Source organism: Suricata suricatta, chromosome 6 (assembly GCF_006229205.1).
Source record: "Suricata suricatta isolate VVHF042 chromosome 6, meerkat_22Aug2017_6uvM2_HiC, whole genome shotgun sequence".
Classification (NCBI taxonomy): Eukaryota; Metazoa; Chordata; class Mammalia; order Carnivora; family Herpestidae; genus Suricata; species Suricata suricatta.
The window spans coordinates 19,551,697-19,573,942 of record NC_043705.1 but is presented as its reverse complement, the minus strand read 5'-3'; the positions used below and the strand labels follow the sequence as shown (position 1 = coordinate 19,573,942).

Genomic DNA, 22,246 nt, shown 5'->3' with positions numbered 1-22,246 from the left:
CTAGATCTCAAGACATGTTCAAAGACGGCAGAATAGGGACATCTGGGTGGCTCAGTCCGTTAACCGTCTTGATTTCAGCTCAGGTCATGATCTCATGGTTTGTGGGTCCCAGCCCTGCATCGGGCTCTGTGCTGACAGCAGGGAGCCTGCTTGGGATTCTCTCTTTCTCTCCCTCTCTCTCGATGCTCCTCCCCTGCTCACGAACTCTCTCTCAAAATAGATAATTTTTTTTAAAAGGGCAGAATAATCTTGATAAATACTCATATTAAAAAACTGAAATTTAAGATGAAATAACTTCACATAAGTTACATGAAAGTATTATGGTAACCTAAGGAATTTGTAAATTCTCCTAAGTGTTCTTCCTTGTGTTGTACATGTACAATAAGTCAACAATACTTACTGAACATCCATTACATGAATGCACCATCTGGTGCAAATGGGATATCCAAATGCTTTACCATATGTTCTAAGGAAAACACACATTATCATTGGCTTTATTTTTTATAAGGTATAATGTAACATAAGATGGGAATTTTGTGGACCTGGATTAACAGGAACATTGCCTATAAAGTAGTTCTACAAAAATGAACCTGGACATGTTATTATAGATGAAACACACTTTTGTTTTCAACACATTGAATAAACATTGGTGGGCCAAGATCAATAGGAAAGCTTATTTCCTGGGAAGAAAAATCAAGAGAGTAACTTGGACATGTCTCCTCACCCTAGAGGCCATCCATCTTGTCAGGCCCTGTCATTATATTTATCCCAATCCCCTGTTTTACAAGAATAAGTACCAATAAGTCAACGAAATACTCTCCTGTTGTCTGCTTCACTTGGCCATATAACTTAGGCACATAGCTTATCATCTATTTATTGGAGCGATTGTTAGAACAAACAACATATCCCAAATAACAGGGATTTTTAAACTATTTAACTGTTGCAAGCTGTTGCTTTGTCCTCCTTCTCTCTAAAAAAAGGCAGACTGTGGGCACTCTGAAATTGGAGGCTAGCAAACACCAGATGGTTTTGTAAATGTTTATTCTGGATAGCATAAGAAAATACGTTTCCTCTAACTCCTGGCTACCCACAAAGGCAGTTGGTGTGCTAATTAAGTCTCCTCTGGTGGTTTCTAGCTCTCTACAAACAGGGAAAGTTCTTCCACAGACTTTTGGAACTGAAAAAGCCTTTGAGAGATGATTCAGATCAATGCCTCACTGAGAATCATCTATGCATCAGGCATAGAGTTAAGCTCTGAGAATCAAAGTGAGAAGGTCACAACCTTTAATTAGTTCACAATGTGATGAGGGGGACATGAAAAAGAAGCTCTAATCCCTCCACTCTAGCACACCATAACAACACGGCTGAAAAAACAATGTGCCAAGGGTCAATCTGTAGTAAGCAGGAATTCTGGTGAAAATCCTCATTCTCCCAGGGACTGACCCTATGTACATTTTGTAACGGTCCCACATCAGCTTCAGAGATGTTGGTGAGATGCTGTCTATGAATAAAGGTTAATGTGAGCAATAGCTTTAAGTAAGACATTTTTCTTATGAGCTGCAATGCATGTGTGTATATGTATGTGTAAAAGGTATATATGTTCATCTTTGATAAGCACCTAAAGTATTAACACAAATAAAATACTGAAGAGAGAAGTAAACGTTAGAAGCTTAGTTACACAGATTGAGAAATGACCCAAAGCATTCAGTAAGAAACCTCTACCAAGGCAGCAGCTCCAGAGTGCAGACATACTGGTGAAAGGGAGGATCCATCCACCCAGTTATTGGGACTCACGGTCCAAGCCTGTGGTTGTCACTATCCCACATCATAACCACCCAAACCAAGAAGAAGAAAGCTTCAATTTCAAGATCAGGCAACTCAACAATGTCTTTACAACAGTCCTAGAGTAGAATGCCTATAACTTTTCATCCAAAGAACATGGAGCTTTCTGGATACTCTGCTGCCCCAACAAAATCCTTCCCTTGCCAAGGACCAAGCAATGGCCAACAGTGACAAAAGACTGCTTTTAAGAAATGAAGAAGGGAAGGAGTCAAAGATAATTCAGTATTTCTATTTGGGGCAATAAGAAAGAAATGCTGGTTTTAACTAAGATTTTTAAAAAGCAGAAAAGGAGTAGCTTTAAGAAAGACTTGGGTGCTGGGGTGCCTGGGTGGCTCAGTCAGTTAAGCATCTGGCTTCAGCTCAGGTCATGATCTCATGGTTCGTGGGTTTGAGCCTTGTGTCAGGCTCTGTGCTGACAGCTCTGAGCCTAGAGCCTGCTTCAAATTCTGTGTTTCCTTCTTTCTCTACCCCTTCCCCGCTCACTCTCTGTCTCTGTCTCTCAAAATAAAATAAGGACATAAAAATTTTTTAAAGAAGGAAGACTTGGGTGTTATGACAAGTCTGGTTTCATTAACACTGACTTTGATGATGTATGAGCCAGTTCACCACTTCTCTATAGCTCCCTTGTTCACGCCATCATCAGGCACTCAGTAAAAGGCCTCTCACCCTGACTCCATTGCTTTAAGGGGTTTCTCCAGGCTCTGTCTCTAGAACCAGACCATTTTTGTCTGCTTACTCCAACCTTCAGTCTGGTATTTCTTTTCCACTTCTCTACGTGGTCCTCACACCTTGAACTCCCCCTTACTTCCCATGATTCTCACTGGGAAGTGAACTCTAGTTCTCCTTTGCTTCAGAACTACAACAAGGGCATTACCAGACCAATTCCAGTCCATGACTGGCTCCTAAGGCTCCAGCTTGGGCACAGCCCAAGTAGATGGTGGCTTCATGTCTATAGGTCCTCTAGGTTGGGGTGTTTAATAGGACAGTGACAAATACATGTCACTACTCATAAGGAAAGTCAAGATTTGGGGAAAAAAAGAGTAGATGACTGATTTTTGGATCAGCCATGGATCTGGGTGAGATTTCCAGAGATTTATAGTGAGAAAAGAGAAGAAAGATAAGCCTGAAACCTAGGAAATACTGTAATAAAGTGGCGTGTAGAAGAAGGGGGTTAGGAAAAGAGATCTTCAGTAAGAGAAGTAGGGGAAGAGTTAGCAAAGAAATGGAGAAAAAGGTTATGAAAGGGAGGCAGACAAGCAAGAGGGTAGGAAGCTTTGGTGAAGTCAAGCAGAATGAGCACAGAAAGGTTGTCACCGGATTTGGTAATTAAGAAGTCTCTTATGACCCTACAAACATAGTTCCACTACAGCTCCTGGTGATAGAAGGTGACAGTGAAGTGAATTGCTCTCTTAATTTCTGTTTGTTATTGAAGGAGACAGACCTTGGTCATTCACTCTTGTGCCTTCAAGCAGATGTACACATAAACCAATGCAGGTAACGACCATATCACACCCAGTTTCAGAGAAATCTAGGTAGCAAACCAGCTTTGACACTGAGTATGTCCCAATGGCACAAAACTAAGCCCATGTGATACTACATGGAGAAAGTGTAACATGGTCAAAGTTTGGGAAGTGTGGTGAGTTATAGCTTCCTCTTGGATTTTCATATGAAAGGCTTTAAGAAACTCTGCCATACCTTGGTAACCTGGTTCACCTCGATGTGTCTCCGCATTTATATGACCAGATCATTTCTTCACATAACACTTAACTCTGTTGAGACTAATGTTCTCAAAGAACAATAGTGATCTATGGAACTTAATTATAAAAACAATTACAGACATATTTCATTTTCCTTGTTTTGCTTTACTGTGCTTCCCAGATACATTGTATGTTTTGTTTTTTAAACAAAATGAAAGTTTGTGGCAATCGTGCATTCAACACGTTCATTGCTACCATTTTTCTTTCCTTTTCTATTCTTTATTTTTTTAAGTAGGCTCTATGCCTAAAATGGGACTTGAACTCACAACCCTGAGATCAAGAGTAGCATGCTTTACTATTGCCAGCCAGGCACTGATATTTCCCCCCACATCGGTGCCATTTTTTCTTTTTGTTTTTAATGCTTTTTTTATTTCTGAGAGAGAGTGAGAGACAGAGAGAGCCATGAGAGAGAAGGGAGAGGGACAGAGAGTAGCAGGGACAGAGGATCTGAAGCAGGCTCTGTGCTGATAGCAGAGAGCCTGCTGCAGGGCTTGAACTTAAAAACCGTGAGATCATGACCTAAGCCAAAGTTGGGCATTTACCTGACTGAGCCACCCAGGAGCCCCTGGCACCATTTTTCTAACAACATTTACTCCTTTCATGTATCTGAGTCATATTTTGGTAATTCTTGCATTATTTCAAATCATTTTCTTTATTTTTATGGTTTTTAAATTTTTTTTAATGTTTCTATTTATTTTTGAGAGACAGAGAGAGACAGTGCGAGCAGGGGAGGGTCAGAGAGAGAGGGAGAGACAGAATCTGAAACAGGCTCCAGGCTCTGAGCTGTCAGCACAGAGCCTGATGCGGGGCTCAAACACATGAACCATGAGATCTTGACCTGAGCCGAAGCCAGACACTTAACCGACTGAGCCACCCAGGTGCCCCCTTATTTTTATGTTTTTTATGGTGATCTGTGATCAGTGATCTCAGATGTTACTAATGTATTTGCTTTGGTGTGTGTGTTGGTTTTTTAGGCATAACAGCATTGCACTCTTAAATAGATGAGATATTTCCCTCTTTTTTTTTTTATCCTGAGGCAAAGTGCAGGATAGGTGGTCACTGTATTTTCCAATAAGGACCCTGGGTATACTTCGAGATTTAATCACCTTCTGCCTGAAAATGGACTGAAGGTTTCCAGCTTTGAAGATGCTCAGGTATTTCCAAATTTGCAATTTTGCAATATAGTTTTCCTTTGTGCTAAAGTCTTCTCTGTGTACTCTGGGGAGGGAGTGGGGAGGAAGAGAGCTTACCAGCCAGCCAGAAGGGCAAGAGCATTCTCCGGTGACGTGATGACACACTCCTCCATTTTGGCAGGGGCATCTCTGCTCACACTGTGGGCCATGCTTGCCAGGAGGACAAAGATCCTCACAGCTGAGGAATTGAAGTGTGACAAAAGACAGCATTACTGACCCAACCCCATGACCCTCAGGTTCACAGACACAACAGCACCCAGGATCCCGCAACAGACAAGCTTTCTCCGTTCAAAGTTCTTCATTTCATTAGCATCAAAGCATTAATCCTATTGGCTGGAAAGGTCGTTGAGGGGTTACCTAGACCTCTCCTTTCTTTGGGGGTATTTTCTAACGAAACTATTTTATCTGCTTTTGTTTGTGTGTTTGTTCCAACCTCAAAGGAGACTGAAACATTTGCTTTATGCACATATTCTTCATAACCAATCTGCAACTGATCATTTTCCATGTCTTTAACCCCCATCCTTTTCTATGAAGGAACCTTCTTCTATAAGCCTTTATCTTGTCTGCTCTCCTGTAAAATTGCTCCAAGTGTTCCAAAGCCTTATTCAACTGCGGCCTTGATAAAACTCATAAAAGCAATATTAACAATTAAGCAGTTTGAGATGATCATTCATTCTTCCAAAAACCAGGGCTTTCGAGGCTAATGCAATTTTTTCTTTAGCTCGACTTTATAGCTGTTAATACTGTTGGCAGGAAGTATTTACCTAATCAGCCGCCATCTTTTTAAGTTTTAGTTCTGTGATTTACAAGTGTAATTTTCCCAGTAAGAGAATGAGATTTTTCTATGTCCTAGTTTTTTGTGTGTGCCAAATTCTCTCTTATTCTGTTTGCTCATACAAGCCAACTGAAGAATGTCCTTCACACACAAAATAAAGAAAGTAGTGGAGGTTAAGAAGATGCTCCAATTTTATCTAGAAAGAATGAAACTATTAGCACCCACATATCCTGCATGGATGTGATACCTTTCTTTTATGTTCACAAAGCAACATATGTATCCACAGGCATTAAATAACCCAGTTAAACTTTTATCATGGACTATTTCTAACACCTTCCTCTTTTCCTCTTTTCTAGGGCACCGAACCTGCCCAGCTTTCTCCAGCTAATTAGTGACCACGCAAAGCAGAACAGTAGGGACCATTACCTACAGGCAGTGTAAAATAAATGCACTTGTGGGGGAATCGAGGCAGATCCTGAAAGCTGCCCCAACAACCCACCAATGTGGCCACCCAATGCTACATCCCAGTCCTCTGTCTCTGCCCTGCCAGAGGGACAGCATGGAAGCCAGCCCTTAGACTTTGTCTTGGGTCTGAAGTCAAAGGGTTAAACAGCAGGGCATCTAGTGGCCGTCCCTGCGGATCTCCCTATCTGCACCTGGAGCCTCACCCTCTCAGTGACTTCAAGCAGCAAGAGAAACAGAAGCACGGAAGAGGATGGTGGCAGCAGCATGACTGGAGAAGGTGGGCGGACTCTGCCACATAGCGCAGCAGGGTGTCACTTACAAGGCTCCAGTGTATCCTGGCGGGCAGCGGCATTCCCCCGTGACGTGGTCACAGGTGGCTCCATTCTGACACTGGCATCTCTGGCGACAGTCGTTACCGTAGGTGCCCTGCTCACAGCGCTCCTCGCAGCGCCAGCCCCGGAAACCTGCAGCGCAGTGGCATGCCCCCGTGATGGGGTTGCACAGAGCCCCGTTTTTGCACTGGCACCGGCTGCTGCAGTGGGGTCCCCAGTGATCACCATCACAGGCTGAAGGGGGGAAAACAACGGAGGGCGTCAGTGTATGAAGGCGGTTATCAGCAAGCTCTTCAGAACCAGCCTTCCTCTACCCTTGATGAGACGGCTTCATGACCCCTTCGTTGTCATTCCTTAGCTGGACACTGGGGCTCTGGCACCGGCCACGGCAATGCTTCATAAATATGATCAGCACTTGGTAGGCCACTCCCAATCACTCCGTGGCGCAGGCAGTGCTACATTTTCCAGCTTCATGGTTTTGCTTAGCCTGTTTCCTGCACCCGAAGCGTTGAGTTCGATGTGAACAGAGTAACTGGTTAGGGGAGATATAAGTAGTGCCGGGGGAGAGGAGGCTAGCTCCCAGATGGGAAGGTTCAGCTTATTGGAAGGGCTTTAGTGCACACCAAGGAACTGGACTGCATCTTGAGAATAAGAGATTGGTCGTAAAGGATTTTGAACAATGAGGGACAATGCAGATTTGCATCCTAGAAAGGTCATCTAGCTATAGTCTGAGGAAGGGGCAGGAAGGCGCTCACAAGAAGCACAGAGGTGGGGCACGAAGAATGGTAGGAGATCGGGAAGTAAGTGAAGTTCAGGGGCCTGCACTCAGGCAGTGATCATGGAGACCAAGAGGGAGCCTGCAGACAGAGCTACTGTGGAGTGGACCCACCCTGCTGTAGGTCTAGGCTGGAGCATTCCAAAGGAAGACTGCTGATCTGCTTTCAAGGGGTCAGTCAGAAGGTGGGAGGTAATCAGAAAAGAGAAAATAATTGATTCAAACATTTAAATTCATGGACTTATCGGGGCACCTGGATGGCTCAGTCATTGAGCATCCAACTTTGGCTTAGGTCATGATCCCACAGCTGGTGAGTTCAAGCCCTGCGTCAGGCTCTGTGCTGACAACTCAGAGCCTGGAGCCTGCTTTGGATCCTGTGTCTCCCTCTCTCTCTCACTCTCTGCCCTTCCCCCACTCACTCATGCTCACTTGTGCTCTCTCTCTCTCTCTCAAAAATAAACATTGAAAAAATAAATTCACCCACTTATTTAAAAAGTAAGACAGTGTTCTGGGCACCTGGGTGGCTCAGTCGGTTAAGCGTCCAGCTTTGGCTCAGGTCATGATCTCACGGTTCGTGGGTTCGAGCCCCGCGTTGGGCTCTGTGCTGACAGCTAGCTCAGAGCCTGGAGCCTACTTCAGATTCTGTGTCTCTCTCTCTCTCTCTCTCTGACCTTCCCCTGCTGGTACTGTTTCTCTCTGTCTCTCAAAAATAAATTAAAAAACATTAAAAAAAAAAAAAGTAAGACAAACATGAAACTGAACACAGACTGTAAGGCAAAGACAACAGGCACAAGAAACAAGGAAAGACAGTAACAGTAAAAAGCACTGGAGAGATAGATTTAGAAGTATAGTTCCAAAAGAAAGGAAGAGTGGCTGCAATTCAAGTTGATGAGCAAGAATAGGGGAGCAGGAAAGGAAAAATTCATCCCAAATCTTCTACAAATTGTAAAAGGGGATGATAAGCAAACTAACTTAATATGCATTACCTACCCAGCTGTGCATTTATTTATTGATTAGATGCTATAAAAATCACTAGGGAAGAGGCACCCTGCATGGAGCTCTTTGGATAAACTGCTTTTATGACTTAAAAAGCAGTTTCACTTCATAAAAATTTTGTAACTTTAACAGATCTAGAATCAACGACTGGAAAACAAAACAGACTAGGCACACAGCAAATAATAGGAAATGTACAGGATTCACCTTCCAAGGTTAGAGTCTACCTTTCATTTGATAACATTGAAAGGTTTAAATGAATAATTTTGTTTTTAATCAGTATAGCTTCATTCTCATTAGTACCTTAATAAACACACTTTAACGCAATTAAAAACAATGAGAGGATTATTGAATCTAAAGCAGATCAAGAAAGCAATTACCTAAGAACTCACAATCATCTTTCACAGAGTAAGATTAGGCAGTAGCTCCCAGATCTAAACCTCATTGTTATTCATAAAGTTGTTTCTTTTATTACCTATGGATATGGACAAAGAATTTTTTGTTCAATTATAATTCTTTCAATCTAGGAGCTATACTCAAAACAAAACAAAACAAAACAAAACACAGTATGTTTTTTAGCCCCCCTCAGGTATCCAGGTACAAAAAATACATCTCTTTTTCAGCTAAGTTATCTAGTCCTTTGTATCTTGTTCCCTTGTTCATCAATCCTAAAAGTAAGGAGCATCCACATTCCACATAAGCCAAATCCCTCATCCTATAATCTGAGCCAGCGATTTGGTTCATCACCCTTCTCTGTATTATAAATGATCCTATTCCCCAAATGTGAAGGTATCCTTGATCTCACTTCTTACTAGATTAACTACAACTCTCAATACTTTTACTTATTTTTTTTTAAAGCGATTCAATTTCATTCACTTTCTTTGCTCAACCATCTCCAAAGTTTCCATAGCCCTCTCACCTTCTGGGAGCCTCATATGCTAAATTAGCTGTTTATTTTTTAATGTATCATGGGGGATTTAGTGATCAACACAAAACACATTTTTATCTAATAATACTACCTTGATAAGGACAACCTGACTGTGTCAGAAGCATTTAGAAAGAAAACACCATGATGGGTTGGAGTTCTATCTCCCTCCCGTGACAGGGGGAGAAGGGTGTGCTGGAGCACATAAATTTTAGAGAATATCTTTCACAACATCAGGAGAGGAGTGGGAAGAAAGAAGTCAAAGTATTGAGTGGACAGAACCTGTCTCTCTTCTTCCTTGTGTTTCACTTCCACATCCGCTCCAACAATTTCTCTCCTAGGAGAGCAATCAGGAGAGACCAGTCCTATTTCCTTGGGGTTAGATAAATGCAAAGAAAAACAAAAACAAAAACACACACACACCAAAAAACAAACCTTTATACATTTCCTCATGATAGACACAATTTCATAGCAGAAATTGATAACTATCAGCATCAAAGAAAGGGTTTCAGGCTTTTAAGGAAATATTATCAGGCCGACATGGTTAATTTCCTGGCTATCTCTAAGCACTGTGGCATGCTTTGAAGTGACAGCTTCTCCCTTTGGGGCTGTGTTTCCCTAACAGGCCATTGATACATGGGCCTCACCATGTGAATACTGGGCGCCAACATAAGCTATGCTGGGGAGGTGGGGGGGTGTATCCACATACAGAAGCGTACAGACAAATAAGCAGGAAACCGAATGAGTGGGACACAGAAGCCTGGCTTGAATTTAGGCATCACTGTGACTTCCTTTCCTTTCTTCATTTGTCATCTTCGACTACTGCAACACATCATTTTTACAGCTTATCACACAAAAGCCAGCTTTCTTCCCCAATTACTACAAATACAAGGGTATGTTGACTGTCTAGACAAGAGGCAGAACTTGCTCCTTACAAGTGCCAAGCTTGACGATTATCCTAAATTTGAGTACTGTGTTTGGAAAGGCAATTTAGAGATACTGAAATCAAATCACTTCAAGTCTTTTACTTAACACCTCACTCTCATCCCAAGGGGCAAGCATTTCACTCCTAAAGAAAAGGTGACTAGGTTGGTTATTGCCACTAACAACCTTAAAAAAATGAGGTTACGTTAAGATGGCAATAGCTTGAATATTCTAATAGGAAAAGATAGATGAACCAACTTTTGTTTCAGATTATACTGAAAAGAACCCTAATGCTTGAAAGGGAGGGAGGACTCATTTTCAGTTTCTTGTTTCATCTCTCTTTTTGTAATGTTTATTTATTTTTTGAGAGACAGCATGAGCATGAGCATGAGCAGGGGAGGGGCAGAGAGAGCAGGAGACACAGAATCTGAAGCAGGGTCCAGGCTCTGAGCTGTCAGCACAGAGACCAATGCGGCACTTAAATCCATGAACCACAAGATCATGACCTGAGCCGAAGTCAGACACTTAACGGACCGAGCCACCCAGGTGCTCCGGGGTTCATTGCCTACTGTGCTAGCAGCTAGCTCTAGCTGCTCTAAGATGCTGTGCACCCAGATTCATGCAGCTGTTTCAGGGAAAGCTTAATGAGGGTCTCAGGCAGCATGGACCACATGCTCTAATAAGCTTGCAGAGTACGGTGAAAATAAAAGGAAGTTAAAACTACTGTGTAATATCAGAAGTATACCGTCTATGCTACAATGCTTAGTGACAGCTAGTGGAGCACTGGATCCTCATGAACCCTGGGGCCCTTATCGCTATAACTTACAGTGACACCAGTAACCGCAGGTTACACCCATGAGCTGGGTACTGAAATCTACTCAGTTTACACATGTCAAATACCTGCCATGTGCCAGCCATAGTGCTAGGCTTAGAATTCAAAGAAGAATGGTAAAGTGCATGCTTCTAGAAGCTTACAGGTTATCAGCAGATGCATGAGATTATTAGACAATAAAATACCCTGTGATAAGCAGTAGGGGGAGGTACAAGGCATGACAGAAATGACCCTGAACTAGTGTCACTGAGTTGGGAAAACAATGTCTAAGCTGAGACCTAAAGGCAGAGTGTGCCCTATTTAGGTAAATGGTGGAGGATTTGTACAGAGAAAGATGGAGGGCTGGAAAGGGAGGGGCGCTGCAGGAGATATTACATGCAGAGAGAATGATGCATGCAACAGTCACAAGGCTTTTAAATAGCAACTGTCCGTGAACGCCTCCTTCTAGCACATTCTGGCCACTATCATCTTCCTGTGCACAACAAAAGGAGGCATAAAAATAAGTAGATGTGGAGAGGAGTTGGATATGTCCCCTGCCCCCATCGGTCCTTCCCAATCTTCCAAGCTCAGCCTGGAAACCTCTGTCCTTCAGGTACATTTTTTCAGACCCAATCTGAGATGCTCTCCGAGGAAGACATCCATATATATTTTCCATGACACTCATCTTGCACTCAAATCACAATTTGTATATATGTTTGCCTGTTCCCTATCAGATAAGGCTGAATTCCACAGGTGTGGAAAGAAAGGCCCACTGACAGCCTTTCTTGATTTCAAGAGTTGTCCACAGAAGGTTCCACACTGGCGTGTCATGGCAGTTCCCCAGTTGACTCTGATGGTTGGAAGCATTCTGATTTCAGGGATATTAAGCCATACAAAACTGTGCACCTCAGTCATGGAGTGGGGTCACAACAGTGATGAGTCTGATATGTACAGTGATGGCGATACCTTTCCCTTTTGACAAAAACCAGCGCTTTTACTCACTTCTGCGGAAGAGCAGATTACCACATCTATTTTGGACCTTAATCTAGAATCATATACCAAAAGCCCTTGAGTCATAAATTCTTCCTTCGAGATTTTTTTCCAAAAGAAATAAACATATGTGTATAATGACAGGAACAATTCACAGTAGTTAATCCATTAGTAATATTTACAGCGTGCCTCTTCAGCACTTGAGATAGATGAACTCTCACAATGGCCCTATGAAATAGGTCCTACTCGGAAGCTGTCCCCATTTTATGGAAGAAGAAACTGAGATCCAACTGACTTGCTAAAGGGATACGGGCAGGAAGGTACAAGGGAAATACAGACCTTCTGCCTTTAGTCTGCATTCAAAACCACGATACTTTACTGCCTCCAAAGCTGTCATGTTTATCCAAGCACTGTTTATAGTAACAAAAAATAGAAAACTACCTAATTTTCTAGTAATGAAGGACTGGTGAAAAGAGAAGGGTATAATCACACAATGGAATATCATATATTACCTGAAAGTGATATTACATAAGGATATTTAATGAACTTGAAAAATATTAGCAATATCTTCATTGTAACAAGTAGATTAAAATGACTGGTACCACTTAATCCAATTGAGCAATATATTAGAATGAACCAGATGAAACTGTTGTTAATTTAGCTCACAAAAGGCCAAATATCAGCAACTGTCTATGGCAGAACCTAATGTCTGGGGGAGCAGAGAGAAGAAAGAGCATGGCAAAGACAGAGAGACAGACAGACGGATAGACAGACAGACAGATACAGAGAGAGAGAGAGATTGAAAGGCTCCATGGTCAAATGGCTCCATTGGGGATCTGCAGATCTTAAGAATATGGTTGATAGGTCCTTTGTTCATTTAGATTAACCCCCTTTTCAAAATGTTCTGCAATCATTGTCCATCCTTTTGGCAGTACAAGAAAAGAAAGCAAAAACTGATTTTTAAATGGTCCCATCTGCTCAGCATTTGCATTGTGCCAGATTCTGTGCCCCATGCTTTAGGCACCTTTCTAGTCCTCAGAGCAATTACAATAAGGTGTAAGGTATCACTATCACCTTTAGCACACAGAGGATATTTAGGATGAGACTATTCAGGTAAAATATCCCAAAATACCAGGCTGGTAAGTGGTGGCATCAGTATTCAAACCCCAGATTTTCTGTAGACAGAAGTCCAAGCACTTTTCATGAGGCCATCCTGCTCCTAAAGGGGTTAAATTATATACTTTGGTTAAACATAATATCCCACAATCTCACCAAATATGATCCATGAAGGCAGAACAACAAATGATAAGAACCTGTCACTGAGCAAGCCTATGGGGTCAGCCAATGACTCAATATCTAGGTACACTGAAAATAGGAAATTACCTCAGTCATGAGAACAGGGGGCATTTCTCGAAGTGAAAATATAATTAATGAGATGTCAGATCTGAAGAGCTTCTGTAAGTTTATACTGATTCTATGCAAACAAAACCCCCACTAAGCTCACTGTGAAAACAGTGTTGATGTTCATTTTAGGAGTACACCAAACTGAAAACTAGGCCCACGTGGCCCACGGCTGGCATTCCAGGTCTGTTTGGTGAATGAATGAGAATGATCATGAATGTAGAGGCACTTTAACTTTCACAAGGAGACAAATCAGGAAAACCAGCTTAACTAATTTCTGGGAACATTCTCCTCTCCTTACCCACTTAAAACGATTTTTTTATGTTTATTTATTTTCTGAGAAAAAGAGAGAGCAAACTGGGGAGGGATAGAGACAGAAGGAGACAGAGAATCCAAAGCAGGCTCTGTGCTATCAGTGTAGAGCCTGACATAGGGCTCGAACTCACCAATTGTGAGATCACAATCCAAGCCGAAACTAAGAGTCAGATGCTTAACCAGCTGAGCCACCCAGGCGTCCCTCTCCTGACCCGTTTAACCCTCAGTGCAATTTCCCCTTCAAAGGATGGGAAGAGAATGAAGGGGTTGTCAGATCCATCAGGTTTCAAACATGTGTCCACCTTATGCAGCTATTTTATTCAAATATCACAATAACTCAATGACGTAGGTATAATTATTTCAACATTTCGTGTACAAAATGGACTCAGGTGATAATTTGCTCAGTCACTTAGCATTCAAGTGGCAATAGCAAGGACTTAGCTCCACCCATCAGCGCCTCCAAAGCCATGATCTGGACCGTACCCCATGCAGCCATCCCAAACAACTGATGCCCAACAATTACAAAATCTGCCACGAGTGCACATTCACTGCTTCTCCCAGATTTTCCAAGGGGAATAATCTAAGACAAAAACATCTCACAGATGTTTGAAAAATACTTTTTTGGCCTAAAAATGCTATTTTCCAGGCTTTCAAGGGTTCCCAGCAGCTGCATCAGAATGGTTCTGATGTGGAATGTCTCAACGTGTCCACAGACACCCACGGATTGACAGAGACGAGACATGAGGGACATTCTTCCAACAAACAGCAGCTAGTTCAGTAGATCTCACGTCTTTGTGCTGAGAAAGAATAAAAGAAAGGAGCACCATGAGAGAGACACAGAAATGCCAAATTGAGAGATGCTTTGGAGAAAAGAACAAGGGCACAGTAATGCATTACCCCAGCCACAACATCCCTCACCACAACAACAAAACAAGGGAAGGATGACACCATTTTTCCCTTAGATTAAGGAGGAATGTTTACCATCCAGTTCACCTTGTTACAAACGTCATCCATCACTAGCTGGCTCAAGGAAGGGAGTCATCATGCAGCATCAGACGGACCTGGACCCTAGCTGAGCCACGGTCACTTCAGAGCCATGGGACCTTGAGCAAGTTCCCAAACTTTGTTATACTTAATTCTCTCTCTGTCACATGGCCCTGGTGGAACATACTAATTATATAAAATGTACCTTCGGTATGTGTGACACAGCGTGGATCTCGTACAGCAGAAATTTTATTCCATGGTTGGCACATTGGAATATCCCACCCCGGGGCGGGGGTAACACCCTAGGAAAACATCCTCCAACTGTACATCAGGCTAGAATAACAGGCCTGTCGTTGGTTTGTACTGTTTGTCTTGAATGAATCATTCCTGACAAAAAGCACAACTTGGTTCTCCCAATGTGAATTTCAAAAACAAATTGCCCACAAACTCCCCAAAGTAAAAATCAAGGTCTGGTGTCATCCCTTTTGACCATTTTCATAAAGCCAATTGGAAAAAGTTCAGGCCTACAGTGAAACTCAGTGCTAGGTGACATCCTATTTTTAATTGCCAGATAAAAAGTGGATTTAGAAATTTCCCACTTGCTGATGATCAATGTGCCCAGAGGGATAGGCTGGTAAATGGAGCTCAGAAATGTAAAAGGAGGAACTGAGAAATAAACATATAAACACCAAAATCCTTCCCTTCACATAAAGAAATAGGTGGTAATAAATAAAATCTGGAGAATCTTCCTGTGTTAACAGGCACCAAACCCACTGACTTGATCTTGCCTCAGCCTATCTACACCCACTAAGACAACAGAAGCAGCCTTGAAACCCACACTGAACTTCAAGATGCTTTTCTAAAGCATCTGCTCTAAATTACAGAGAACAAGAGAACTGGCCAATTCTATGTACTTGTGTTAGATCTAAACAAATCCTAGATTAAATGAGCGGTCCAAGTTGTGTTTGTTTTTATTTGTCTTGGGTTAGACCATTAGCATCTAAGAAATCTAATTGTAGAACCAAATGGGGTTCGAAAAGCTAGAGGACACCTCGGTCCTAGACACTTCCAGCAGGATCATATTTGGAATCTTGGAACTCAGCTTTATCATTGGGAAAGTGGTATCAGCTTATAATATTACTACCCTCACCAGGGTTGCTGATTGAAGAAACTAAGACTAAGTGCCCTTAACATTTAAATGTCAAGTATCTTTTAGGATACATCAGTCAGCCATGCTGACTTGAAAATACATGTTTGAATGGCATTTTGCTGTAATATTCACCATTGACTTTTAACATAGGAAAATCTGTGGCTAAGAGAGAAATAAACAGGGAAGAAAACCAGCCCTTCATGTTCTAATATACATAGACAAAGCACAAGGAAGTTACTTTCAGGAAAACCGCTCTACAGACTTTCAGAAGTGACCAAAATAAGCTTCCACTGTCTCAAAGGATAGAAAAACATGGTTCTTCTTGAAATATACACGCTTTCTTCCTAAGCTCTGGTTCCCTCAAGTTCTTTTATCTCCGTGTGATTTCATTCCCGTCGCTTCAGGCTAACAAGGCTGTGGTGTGTCACTCCCTTTGTTAATGTAGAAGAAAAGATCCTCATTGAAAACATCAAGTGCTTTAAAAATAAAACAACTTTGTAAAGCTTCTCCATCCATGAAGAAGAACAATAAAAATGTATTTTCCAGATCCTCTGAAAGCACTAAAACCTCATGTCCTTCACATGTCAAAAAAGCCACTGGAGAGCTGACAGAGAGCCAACCACCACTGCGGACAACACCCAGCGCCGTTGATATTAATATTGTTCAGGAGCTGAGAGAAAACCTTTATTCTTCTTTTTAAAAAAAATGGTTGTTAAGTGAATTTTCAAAGCATGAAATATCATTTGAGAACCGCAGTGAATGCTTATCTCAAATTATGAAGCAGAAAAAAAGGGCGTGAAATGTTTATTCTTTAATGTGTCTAAATATAAACGTGGATGTCTCTCCGTGAAAGCGTACTGATGACCTGTTCACAGTGCAGGAAAATCTCAAGGATACAAAGGGTCGGTTCGGCTTACGTGAAGGATTTTGGGGGATTACATTGATCCACTCAAGTCAAAAGAATAATAAAACCTCAGGAACCATTACAGAACGTCTTACTTTATAAAGTCCTGCCATATTTTTGTTCCTTTGCTCATGTATTTTTTTTTTTCATGAAAAATGTGTTAAGTATCTTCTGTGGCTGGTACCTTCTGTTTGTTGAGGAGCACGCACTCCTTGATCCTGCCTGGCATGTTCTACAGAAACATTCCTTATCTGTTGGAAGCGAAGGGTCCCCAGTGAGAGTGTGCGGGGTGTTACAGTTCACAGGATGCTCCAGGGACACAGAGGATCTGTGTTTTGTGTGTACTGTGCCTCCAAGCAGAGGAAAGGAGAGATTTGGAGAAGCTTCCAGGAGAGGTGTGGCTTCAGGGGAGCCCCCGAGGGTAAGCACTCAGGACCTCCACTGTGCAAGTACTAATGCTCTTCATTCCGGAAGTGAGAGTCAAAGGGCGGAAGCCTTAAATGTTTGCTTAAAATCCCTCAGTGAGGAAACTAGGGACCTCAATGCTCCCTGGATGGTCTGGAAAATACAATACAGTTCTCTTGGGGGAGAAAAAAAGGTTTTTTTTTTAAAGCTATGGGAGACTACAAATAATAATACTATGACAAAGGTCCATGCACACACAACCTACGATTAACAGTTGTGAACACTACGTTCCCTTTGTTTCATCATTTGATGCAAGAAATAAAACATTACAGATAAAGTCCCCTTTGTCTCCCCTGTGCCTGATTCCCAGGTCTTTCCCTGCCCCTTCCTTAGAGGTAACCGCATGATTTTAACTCTAGTCTCTGTGTGTCCAGAAATAATACATTGTATCATTTCATGTATTCATCGGTTTTACATGAAATGCATGTATCTCTGGTGCATCTTGCTTTTTCCACCCTGTCCAATGGTACTGAGATCTATTAATGTCATTACATCTGCTAGCACAGTGGAATACTATATATCAATTTATGGGAATGAATGGCTACACACTGTTCCTCTATATTAATAGCCTCGAATAAACTTTGCTTTCCCCTATTCATGGCCATTGTCAGTTGTTGCCAAATTTTCACTGTTACAAAAGATGCAAAGAATAGATTCCCCAGTTTAAGCAAAGCAAAAGCTTCTGCAAGATCTGTAGACAAATTATAAAGAAGAAGAAGTAAAATTGCTGGATCAGATGATGTACACAAATTAGAATTTTACTCTAGAGACAAATTGTTCTCTAAAGTTACTCTGCCAATTTACTCTCATGAGAGCAGTTTATGGAATCTTCCTTTCACATCCTTGCCAACACGCAGTGCTGGCAGACTTCCTAACTTTTGCCAATCTGATGGTGAAAAATGACATCTTGTTCATCTTTATGCACTTCACTTATTATTATAAAGAGAAGCATATTCTCATATGCTTATTAGCCAATCAGGTTTCCTGGCCTCTACATTATTTACACTGATGCCTATTCTAAAGTTGAGAGGGTTTTCTTATTGACTTATGGGAATTCTTCATGAATGCCATTTACTAATCATTTATTTTATCCGTTGCAAACTTTTTTTCCCATCTTTGTTTCCCTTTTAACTTTACTTAAGACATTTTATGTCTTGAAGAAGTTTTTAACTTTGATGTGTTCTAATTATTCTAAGAACTAATTGATAACGGGTAAATATGATTTATGTAATACTAATTTTACAACAGAAGGTTGTTTTTTGTAAAAATACTGAATGTTTTATGTTTTTAATTTTTGTAATGTTTTATTTATTTTTGAGAGAGAGAGAAAGAAACAGCTTGAGCAGGGTTGGGGAGGGTCAGAGAGAGAGGGAGACACAGAATCCCAAGACAGGCTCCAGGCTCTGAGCTGTCAGCACAGACTCCGATGTGGGGTTCGAACCCAGGAACCATGAGATCATGACCTGAGCTAAAGTTGGACAATTAACCGACTGAGCCACTCAGGTGCCCCAGGTTCTTATTTTATTTTTTTTTTTGTAAGGGGCTACTTTTCTTCGATGTATGAACAAAACTTCACAGATACCAACATCCAGTTCAAAGCTGTTGTATTAAAATGTAAGCTTTCTTTGGAATTTACTTTCACTAGTTCTATGAGTAGCAAAACATTAGTCTTTCGCGGAAATTTAAGATGATCCCATCATTTATGATTCGAGAGCTAGGGTGCTCTGGAATCTCTTCTATTTTATTCTATTAGAATTGTCTTTATCATTTTATTGCTTTTTAAGATTTTTTAAATATATATTTTAGAGAAAGAGTGTGGGAAAGAGAGACAGAGGGAGAGAAAGAGAGGGAAAGAGAGAGAAAATCTTAAGCTGGCTCCACGCTCTGCGTGATCTCACAATCCTGGGATTATGACCTGAGCTGAAATCAAGAGTCAGACACTCAACCGACAGAGCCACCCAGGCACCCCTACTTTCTTTGCTTTTTTAAATTTTAAACATGGAAACATGATTAATTTGCTTTAGTACCTAAATACAAATGGTCAAACTTAACAATCAATGAAGTTGTCAATGATTTAAAAGATAATTTTGACAAAAGAAGGAAAAACACAGTGATGGGCCCTTTTTCTTATTTGCCTTGAAGAAAATTTCAAGTATTTAAAAAAATTCTCTGATACAATCACAAAAATAAGAAATCATACGTAATTGTGAAAGATACAGAACTACATGATATACCAGAGTGCTAAATTTTACCCAATTAACAACATAACTCCAAGAGATGACATGTACATAGCTCTTCTAAAGTCGGGGGTTAGCACACCTGATTTTACAGGTACAATGACACATGAGGCCTCTGGGCCACCTAATACATATCATTATTTCACCTTCAGCAGAACTCCCAGGAAGCACATTTGTGCTGTCACAAAAATGGTTGCTATGTGATCTGAAATAATTTGTAGTCTGAATGCCTTTGCCTAATTTCTTCCAGCTCATACTCCATTGTGGTACACATTTAACTAAGTTCTATGTTGTCACACACAATCCCACCTTGAGAAGTGATACGCAGAAGTTTAGTGGGCAGAACTGTTCAGCATTCCCCACTGAAATGAGGGCTGACTTTCAAATACTTTTCTTAGTCTTTAGGCCACTGTATCAGAAGCCTCACCCTCTACAAGTAATAACCTTGATGTTCACACTAGAACTTTCCCTCCCTTGAGGGCAAGGAGATCCCACATCCACATTGCCTCATGGCTCATGGAAACCACATCTAGCACATGTCACCTGGCTTCTACAATGTCATTGCAGCTTCCTGTTCATGGACAAGGACTCTTCCTCTAAAGTCACCAAGGAAGAACGGGCCCCCTCTACACACTGCCAAGGTCAACTCAGGAGCCACAGGAGGCCAAGCTATCTCAAGGCCACTCAAGGGAAGAACACTTCATAGGGCAATACCCTTTCTCTAGAAGACCTGTGATTACTTCCTTCTTAACTTCTCCAGATATTTTGTTTATATATTTGCGCACATACTTCCAATCTGTTAAACAGAAAGCTCCTTGAACGAAGAGTCAGAGTCTTATTCATCTCTCATGCCTCATTTTTATCTCCATTACTCTTCCTGGAACATTTATGCCTTTATTCCTTCCTTTAACAAATATATATTGAGCATTACTGTGTGCCCAGCATGGCCCTGGACATGAAGTAAGTAAATTAGCTAGAGAGCAGTGAAAAAAAGCACACATTTTAAGGGGCCTACATCCTAGAAGGAAAGACAGTCCCAAAATAAAAGGAAGCAAAATACTTTCAAACAGTGCCACCAAAGTATTAAAAAGGAGATATGATCAAGAATAAAGGGGGACACTCTTTATATATAAAGGTTGGGGAAAGCTGAGGCTTGATTGTCCTAAAGGAGCCAGCCATGTAAAGGTCTAGGGAGAAGATCATTCCAGGCTGAAGGAAGGTCAAGTGTAAAGGCAAAAATGAAACCATGTGGGAGCTCCTGGGTGGCTCAGTTGGTTAAGCATCCAACTTCGGCTCAGGTCATGATCTTGCAGTCTGTGGATTCAAGCCCTAAGTCAGGCTCTGTGCTGACAGCTCAGAGCCTGGAGCCGGCTTCAGAGACTGTGTCTCCCCCTTCCCTGCTTGCTCTTGCTCTTGTGTGTTCTCTCTCTCAAAAATAAATAAACAGTAAAAAATTTAATAAGAGCTTAGATTTTGCTATACTTTGAGGTTGAACCAAGATTTTTTGATAAGTAGATGTAGAGGGATATCAAACAAAGTCAAAAAAAAAAAAAAAGGAAAGGAAAGGAAAAGGACACAAATGAATACATGATGTGGAATGGAGTTTAGTAACATGACAGCCGAACCTGGCCTTTCCAGCCACTGCATGTGCACTGACTAGTGCGAGTAACGTAAACATCTACAGTGTTCTCACTCTGCCAGAACATAAACCAGACACGAATTCACCTGGCGAGGACGTCCACGGTCGGAAGTTGAGAATAATGCAGAAAACTGCACCAGGGCTCTGTCTGGGGGACCCGCCGCCAAGCGACTGTGGGCAGACAGAGGCTTCTGCTAAGGAAGGGGGTGGCCCCCGGGACAACACAAGGTGTCCACAGTGAGCATCTCCATCCACTGTTCGGTCCACACACTGAAGTCTGCGGGAAGCCTCGTTTGTCACACAACGACTGCAAGTGAGTACTATTCACTGAGCCAGGTACAGTGCTGGGCACCGAACAGCTATGGTGTCATCTAATCCTCATGAACATATGAGGTTAGATATTTCATCCTTATTTGAGTCTGAGGACCGTGAGGCCCAGAAACAGCCCTGAAAGGAGAGCACCTAGGACTGCTGCAGTTCAGCTCCAACACAGGGTTGAGGGGAAGCAAGTGGAGGAGGTCCTCTGACCCTGCAGAGACAAACCAAGAACTGCCCAGTTTTCAGAGTCCTTCCAAAAGGCAAAAATCCACATTTTGTGTTCGTGACCTCTATCAAAAGACGTGGCAGTCCATCAGCGAGGTGCCTCCAGGCAGGTCTGATGACCCATTCCCAGCTCCATCCTGCCCACCTGCCATCAGTGCCCCGTCTCCACACCAGTGAACCCAAACGATCTACTCTTATTCCTGCTGCTTCATCAACCCGGTTTCTAAAGCACTTCTGACAGTGCAACGGGGCGTGTTAACGACGCGCTTGAGGACTGGGTTTGAGGGCCTTCTCTTCCCAGACGCCATCGATCTGACTATTGTGTCCAGTCGATAGAGCGCTGCAGCCGACCTTGCTGGGGAATAAGCCAGCTTTTTGTGTCTCACAATTTCTGGCTTGTACTATCCTTCAAATGGATTCGCCGATTGGAGTATCCTGCAGGCAAAGTCTTATTACTTACTCCCGGCTGCCCAGCGTGCCTGCTTTATGTAAAAGGTTATCAGTGTTCCTAACGCTGTACCTGAAAATGTTTGAGCTACTCTTGCCTCCCAGGCATATGTTTACTGCTTTCAAGTACATTAAACCAGAAACCCTACTGGTGGCTAAATAAGCCCCAGTTTCAAATTTCTAAACCAAAATTAATTTCCATGTTTGCCTCTCCTTGGTACTCACGTCAAAAGCCTGCGGAACAAGCACTTGAAAGCTATTTGCTGGCTGCTGGTGGATTTGGGGCTCTCCTTTGCATCCTGGAAGTGCCCTACAGCCAGAGGAGAAATACATTTCTCTATAGACGTTTAGAAAATCATAAAGAGGATTATATAGACTG

At 42.0% G+C, this 22,246-nt stretch overlaps 1 protein-coding gene across 1 annotated transcript in view; it reads right to left on the bottom strand.

Annotated features, from left to right (window-relative positions):
- Window positions 1-22,246, bottom strand: part of MEGF10 (multiple EGF like domains 10) — a 171,714-nt gene that overhangs the window by 56,096 nt on the left and 93,372 nt on the right. Inside the window, exons 6-7 of the mRNA XM_029942159.1 lie at window positions 6,352-6,598; window positions 4,850-4,970 (exon numbers count right to left, since the gene is read on the bottom strand). Coding sequence (XP_029798019.1) covers window positions 4,850-4,970; window positions 6,352-6,598 — 368 coding nt within the window. The remainder of the gene's footprint in view (window positions 1-4,849; window positions 4,971-6,351; window positions 6,599-22,246) is intronic.